Below are 7,851 nucleotides of genomic sequence, written 5' to 3'. Positions count from 1 at the left end.
ATAGATAGATAGATAGATAGATAGATAGATAGATAGATAGATAGATAGATAGATAGATAGATAGATAGATAGATAGATAGATATTTTGCCAAACTCATGTATTTCTGTATGCCATTATGCTCCACTCAGTCACCTTCCAGACCTCAAAGATCAAAATCTCTGGGCAAAATCACAATCGCATCCAAATGTGCTTGTGCATTTCCATCCCTGCAGCTTGTTTCTCAGTTTTCAGACTTTCAACTAAACAAACACATGACATAACTCGGACTTATTTTCATAACATAATGCAGCCCCTTTATCTCATTTCGCCATTAGTCACGGGATGAAAAAAATGAATTTGATGGACGAGGTCCACAGGGACTGACCGTTTTGCAAAACAAAGTAGTGTATTTGCTTAACCCCAAATCTGGACACGCTCATATCACAGGGCCTCTCATTGGTGGACTGGTTGCCTTGGTGACTGCCTTTCCTGACAGCGTTCTTGTTTTTGTTGTTGTTGTTTTTTAATTGCTATTATTTTACATAAAGCAGTCATTTATTATTATTGTTTTTTTATCTTCTACTCATTAGTCCCACTCTTCAGCTGCATTTGAACATCCAGGCGGAGTCGAGGAGGCCACTTCAGACTTGTCAAATTAGTATGCACCGCGAAATACAGCACCAACTATCATCCTTTCTCCGCGTATTCATTATAGGAAGCTGTGACACGTGGAAGATATTTTTTCACTAAATGTTTATATAAAACTGGAGGGGGGGGGGGGGGTGAGATGCAACAGTTGAACATACACCAGATGGTGATTTTTATGGCTCAGACTGGTGAGAGCTTGGGAGAGGAATGCTGATTGTCAAACAAGATGAAATATTTCCTGCATTAGAAATCTGTTCTAGAGGGCACATTTTCATGCTTAGATCAAACTGGAGACCTATACCACACCTAGATTAACTCTATATTCCCTAGAATGTGCTGTGATTAGACTTGACTTCTTTCTTTATGTTTCAGGTTTTATTAACTAGATGACTTTTTTTTCAGCTGCCAGACTGCCCGATATTCTCTGGACTCCATCCTTTGATCCACAAGACGTTTGAACCAGCCCTCATGGAGAGCCTCAGCGAGCTCCAGAACCCCCTGCTGGACAAAACCAGCAGTCATGCAGTTCCTAACGACTACCAGGGCTACCAGTGTGACTACCCGAGCCAGCCTTATCAGGACAGCCTAATTGGCTACTACTGCACTGGGGCCAATGGCAAACATAAGGCTCAGCAATTCTTGGATGCCACCTCTCTCCATTTGGCAGTGGAGGCCTTCTACAGGCCCAGCTTCATCCTGTGCAAGGACGACATCAGCCTTCATAGCAAGGACTCGAAAAGCGAGAGCTTTGAAACCACTTTCACAGAGAGTAAGGCGTCAGATGGCGTTTCCACGGAAAACACAGTGGATAGCGCGCAAGAGGAGAAGGATGCCAAGATACAGACGGTATCCTATGAGGTGGAGGAGGAGCAGCAAGGTCCTGAGTATGAGGTCAGAGGTCACATGAAAGGAAAACATGAATATGTTGTCTGCATAAATGGCAGGGCACCATGCTTTATAGGCATGTTATCCATAGCTCCAAGCATCTGATGCATCATGAGGAAGTCTGTGTTATTAAGTTATTAGAGAAATAATAAACTTATAATTCTTCATTTTTTATACAAGGCATACAGGAATGATTACTGTAGCCATACATGCTTAAGCAGCAGACCGAAGCAAGAACCGTTTGGCAGTGTTGACAGAGTAATTGAATATTGAGTCACTATATGAAATTAAATGCGTTTCAACACTTGCTTGTAACTGTCAGGGCCAGCTTTCAGCAGAAAATGAGTCACGGTGCTGTAGTGATGCTTATTATTTCATTTGCTGTTCTATTAGACTGTCGGCGTGATTCACGCGCATTTCTCACTCTTTTCTGCAAATGGTCAATCTGCTTGTGACTCTTTGAAATGCGGTGCGGGGTAATTGTTCGTTTTTGTCTTATAATTACATTCCAAGAAAATGACACATCTGATTTTTATCTATTTCGGCAATTTTTCCTCTCTTTTTTGGGGTTAATATAGTCACAAAAAGATAACATGACAGCAAAAAAGAGCAAAGTCTTTTCAGAAGTGGTGAAAATCTAATTTCACCCAGGGAGGCTTGTGAAGTACTCAGGGCTCTGAGCTGGCAGAGGAAGAAGTATAGCACCCTTAGCGAGCTGATGATCACGCCAGCTCCTGTCACTCGGAGGCCTGGCAGATAGATTGAGACATAGCAGCAACTGCCATTAATGCCATAAGTAATGTCGTGCTTTAACGGTGTTAAGCGAGGCTGTGCTGATTCATGGCCGTCAGAGCAGGTGAGCCCGGAGCCAAAGTTATTCCATGTCAATTCAAAAGCGCAAATGAATGTGATTAACAGTGCTCTGATAAAAAGCTGGCTTTCCAAATGGAATATGAGTCCTTTTGCACCTACATTTCTTTACTTTCTCCTCCTGCCTTTGTGTTTGTGCGTGCATCCGTGTGCCGCAGCGCTAATATTCGAGTCATGCCGACTCAGAGAAACTGTGATTAAGAGGATTTTTACAGCTATGGGAATATAAATAAGAGAAACAGAGCAGCAGCTGGGGAAGGTCCATATAGTTCCAAAATTACCCATATATTGTCTGTGGCAGCTGTGTTTACACATTTTCCCTTCACAGTTGCATGTTGCTGCAGGCCTTGTGTACAATCAGCAACAGAGAGGGGGGGAAAAACGTAGACCAAGTCTCTGGCAGGTGATGTTTGACATTTGGGTGATACAGACAAAATAAATTGCAGGTAACAAAGTAACAAGACCCTGTGCATTATGCCACTGTGATTGCCCCTGCTAACAAGGTGCACAGATACGTGCGCATGTGTGTGTGTGCGCGCCCCGGTGTTGAGTCGCCTGTCCCCTTCAGACATTAACAAGGACTGGGAGAGAGCTGTGACAGGGCTGTTAAAGGCACTGAGCCTCGGCGGACCCCCATCCGTTATACTGGCAGACCAGACTGGGAGCGTGTTCCCAGCCGACCGGACTCTGTGTCAGGCAAGCTGTCAGTAAGACTGAATGCAGCAGTCACTCAGAACTGTTATCAGTTCTTGCTACGGAGATAAAAGGAGATTACTGCTGTTTGTACTCACCAGTTTATTCATGTGATGTCAGATTATGCAGTTACCACCAGCTGCTGTTTTGATAGATCGTACCCGTCTGTCTAGGTGGACAGTGTTCATAAAGCAGATAAGAGAGAGCTTCGTAATCTCTTTCTTGGCAAAGGTATTTGTTTGTAAACTCTTTGGACCCCCCGCTGACCTCTAAATAAGGTTTCTGAGCGGAAATCCTCTGAATATAGCTATATTGCATCCAGTGTTTTGGTTAATTCGGATGCGATCAGACGCTAGAAAATAGTTTAGAATATTCTGTGAAATGTGGCTATTTACAAGTATGGTTCCTTTTTCTCTTGCTTGCCTCACTGCCTGTTCCTTAATTACCTCTAAAATGGTTGGTTCAGTTCCCGCCTTACACATCGATTTCTGTTTTTGCACTTTCCTTTTTCCCTGCTTTGATTGATCCGAAGGCAGGAAGACTAACAAATGAAACCTTGCTCCTGTGGGGGCTGTTTATTTAGACAAACATCCTCTCCATGTCTGGGACAGCTAAGAGAAGTAAGGCCACCTTCTCTTAAAGGTCACCTGTGTAGTAGTCACATTGCCATCGTTGCTGCAGGCTGGGTGTGCCCATGTGGCCTAAGTGGCATTCAGATCTATCACTCATTAGCTCCCGTGGCCCTGACTTTCAAGGTACGATGCGTTCAACAGGCTCCTGTTGTACACCTCATAAGATGCCTGGTGCATTAAGGAAAGATGGTGGAGGTCTCTCAGAGTGTAAAAGCAATTTAGCACATAAATGACGCTCTGTCCTGTCACCTTGCAATGATGGAACAATCCGTTAATCCTGTGTTATCTGTCAGACCGCTCATGTGTGTTGACAGAGGCACCAAATCCTCTCTGGCTGACTGAGCACATCCTGTCCTGGGCGGTTGTAGAAAAGGTTAGATACAGTAGAGAGGGAGCATGAGATGTCAAGCTACGACACCATAAAGCTGTCCAAAGTACACCTGGCTTTTTATACGTCAGCCATACTCTGTTATTATGTTTATATATAAGGTTCCACATCCATTCTTATTCTGACTTATAATTTTTCTGTATAAAATCAACGTCTTCCAGAGTGACAGCTCCAGTGACAGTGAGAGTGAGGACAACTTCATCGTGCTGCCCCCTCGGGACTACTTGGGCCTCGCCATCTTCTCCATGCTCTGCTGCTTCTGGCCCTTGGGCATCGTTGCCTTTTACTACTCTCACAAGGTAAAGGCCCAGAGATCTCAAGGATGTCATCAACTCTTATTACACTGCATTCTATTTAAGGTCAGTGAGCACAAGCGTTCAGACAAGTGCAGCCGCAGCCCATTTTCCACCCTGTGACCCTCCTTGCAGTTGTTTCAGATGATTGGCTATGTAAATTAAATAGATCCGGCCCACTTGTCAGTCACCTGTGTTCACTTTGGGAAACCATTAACTCTAAGGTTTTGGTTCACAGTGCGCTCCTGTGTGAGCGACCGACTGCCATTATATTGTTTTTTAACTTGTTTTGCTCATAGCTGAGAACTCATTTGCAATTATAGCAGCACCTTTGGTTGGTCTTATGGTTAGCATCCTTCTGGTCTAAAAAACCATTAGCTTCAAGCCTTCTCACCTCAAACGCAGCACAGTGTTTCTCTGTAGTTTTGAAAGACAATAATTGCAGAGACAATTATAGCAGAACAGAAAATAATGTGTCAAAAGAATAAATAAAGGCCAGCCTCATTTTTGATAGGAAACCAAAACACCCAAACAACACATTTGTCACTGTCAGAGGGATAATGACCTAATTGCCATGGTAACTAATGGCTCCCTGAGAGCATTTCTTGTTTTCTCTCTTTTAACTGTGGCTTTACACCTACTCAGACACTCGGTGCTGATGAGTAACACACCAGCTCATTTCACTCTCTGCTTTGTTTTGTCAGACTGGCAAGGCTGTTGCAAAGGGAGACTTCTCCAGAGCAGGGATGAGCTCCAGAAGAGCCCTATTCCTGGCTGCACTTTCCATTACCATTGGAACAGGGATGTATGTGGGGGTGGTTGTGGCCCTCATAGCCTACCTGTCCAAGCCTGGACATGTATAGCACTAGGACCACATGCTTGGAGGGTGGAGACGGTAGACATAAAGATGAAAGGAAGGGAAAAGGTGGACAGATATTTGCCTCTCCTGAAGGTGTGCGTCATTGTCGAAGCTGGCTCTCTGCAAAAGCAGAAGCTATATGAAGAGAAAGAACAGAAGGAGAGCAAGAGAAGAAAATATGTGTGGATGGAGTATTACTTGGACAGCATATTGATCTGGATTGAATCTTTATTTCTGGAATGCAACACTCCCGATCCCTCTATAAAAACACAAAAAGACAGTGCTGAGAAAGATGACTACTCTTCCACAAAGACTGTGCTACACTTATCTAAGAAAAAAATGAACTCATAGAGAATGACACTACCTACCTTTTATCACATTAATCATTTACAGCATTTTTATTTGACCTTTACATTCAGTGTACTATCTGTCCTTACTGTTGCAGATTGTGTATTATTCTCTTTGTAAATGAATTTCTTGGAAAAACAGTCAGCCAATGGATTTCTGGGTGATTGTTCATTTAAGGAATACTCGAAAGGGATCCAGTTAGTAAGACGTGATAAGTGGACCCCTGACAGAAAGACAACAAATGTGTCAAGTGTACACAAAGATGCCAAGCAGTGGACTAGAAATTTATTAGTGTCTATTGTGAACTGTAAATTTAGTCAATAAATATATTTGGCATGAATAATTAAACACTCTAATGTCTCATATTCCCTTATTCAATTTTCTTTGACAGGTGCGCCTCAGAGCAGGGATAGTTCTGCACTGGCATGGGGCTAGGAAAAAAGCAAGTAATTAACTGAACTCCAGATTATAATTTGATTTAAAAAAAACAAAATTAAAAACCCCATTCACAACACAAAGTTTCACATATTAAGGGATGTGTTTATGTACAAAATCCCAGTGGACAAAAAGCTTAGTTAGTTTAGACTGTCTCAGCTGCTTGATTTCTGTTTCTAGATGTGAACACAGCACCTGCTGTTCAGACACACTGTTTATGATGGGCAGCCAATCACGACAAAGTTGGTTTAACTGGAAGGGAACTAAAATGGTTTGTTTCAGAGACAGAATGGACTGAGGGGAGAGTCTTGCACTACAGCTGAACAGCTAAATGGCTAAAGGGGTTAGCTAAAAGTATTGAATGATGGAAAGTTGCAGCAGTTAGTTGGGCTAAAATAGTTAGCAGTGAACAATAAAGACTTAAACTACTTAAGCTACATTTGACATAGCTGTTGACGAAAGGTGATTGATAAGCAAAGCTTAAACTAATAACTAAACTGATGAAAGATTAGCAATAGCTATGGTTGGTAAATGGACTCATTCTTACACCGCTTATCTACTCTAGCTGTGTTCTCAAAGCGTTTTATACAACATGCCTCGTTAACCCATTCATACAAGCACTTGTGCTTTCTATCTAACGTTCACACCCTAATGTATGCATCAGAGAGAAACTGGAGACTGGAGCGGCCATGGATCAAACCACCAATCTTCTGATTAGATGACCTGCCTTACCCCTGTGAGCTGACGGCTACCTCAATGTAATCAACAAACAGACAAAACTATTGGTTGGAAAAATGTAATGGTAAAATGGCTCAAACATCCAAGCTAGTCATAGTGAAAAATTTTGCATCAAAACCTACAACACTACGCAAAAGTCTTGAATCACAGCATGTAAGGCAGCCTGAACTCTATGAAGTCTTCAGAAATAGATCTCCAAGCTTCTTGAACGACATTTAAAGCTCTTCTTTGTCAATATGATCCCACACTGCTTCAATAATGTTGAGATCAGGCTGTGGGGAGGCCATCAATTTTCCATCAATTTTGACAAGATGTTCAACGTCACTGATTGAAATGCAGCCCCAAACCATGACAGTGTTTTACAGATGGCTTTAGATGCTCACTGTTGTACCTCTCATGATTTCGTCAGTACATATTGACAATGAGTTTGTCAAAAATGTAACATTTTTATTCATCAATCCATAAGAACTGTTGCCACTGATTTGCAGTTCAGTTCTTGTGTAATTTGATATACCTCAGCCATTTCACTCCATTTCCTAAAATGACACACTGCACTCTTGAGAGATATGCCAAGTCTTGACATCGACCCTTCAACTCTTTGATGAGGTTTCAGCAAAAAGTAGATTGGATCTGAAGGGCCAGATACATCTCTCAGGTTCTGTGCTATGTCTTAGCAGAATTGTTTTTCCTGTTTCTTAAGGACATGACTTTCAGATACTGCCCATCTGCTGTGGAAAGGTTTTTAAGCCTTCGTGCTTTTATTCAGTTTCCTCAATTGGTTTCTTTTCGGACACACGGCACACTGTGCCAAGAGATGACAAATTTTCAGCTAATAGCTCTTTGGGAATCACCTTGTTGGTACATTAATACTATTTTATGCATGTCCAACAATGCTGTCTTTGAGATTTTTCATAGATTCAACTTAAGAAATGGGAGCAAATTATGTCGCTGCTAGCAACACAGTGCCTTAAGACACAATTTATATTTACGTGAACACACAATGCTGGTTCATCCTTTGAGATAGTTACACTTTGACAAAATTAACAACTTTTTTTTTCAAAGAAGTGATCCAAGGTAATTTA

At 42.0% G+C, this 7,851-nt stretch overlaps 1 protein-coding gene across 1 annotated transcript in view; it reads left to right on the top strand.

Annotated features, from left to right (window-relative positions):
* The window catches only part of LOC102300761 (synapse differentiation-inducing gene protein 1-like), a 7,550-nt gene extending 1,606 nt beyond the window's left edge, over window positions 1–5,944 (top strand). The window contains exons 2-4 of the mRNA XM_005916857.3: window positions 1,031–1,519; window positions 4,258–4,395; window positions 5,094–5,944. Coding sequence (XP_005916919.1) covers window positions 1,097–1,519; window positions 4,258–4,395; window positions 5,094–5,252 — 720 coding nt within the window. The 5' untranslated portion in view covers window positions 1,031–1,096 and the 3' untranslated portion in view covers window positions 5,253–5,944. The remainder of the gene's footprint in view (window positions 1–1,030; window positions 1,520–4,257; window positions 4,396–5,093) is intronic.
* Window positions 5,945–7,851: the final 1,907 nt, after the last annotated feature.

The sequence above is a fragment of the Haplochromis burtoni genome, unplaced genomic scaffold (genome assembly GCF_018398535.1).
Source record: "Haplochromis burtoni strain Fernald_Lab_line unplaced genomic scaffold, NCSU_Asbu1 Contig_16, whole genome shotgun sequence".
Classification (NCBI taxonomy): domain Eukaryota; kingdom Metazoa; phylum Chordata; class Actinopteri; order Cichliformes; family Cichlidae; genus Haplochromis; species Haplochromis burtoni.
Note: the sequence above shows the minus strand (reverse complement) of the source record. Positions and strands in the feature narration are given on the sequence as shown.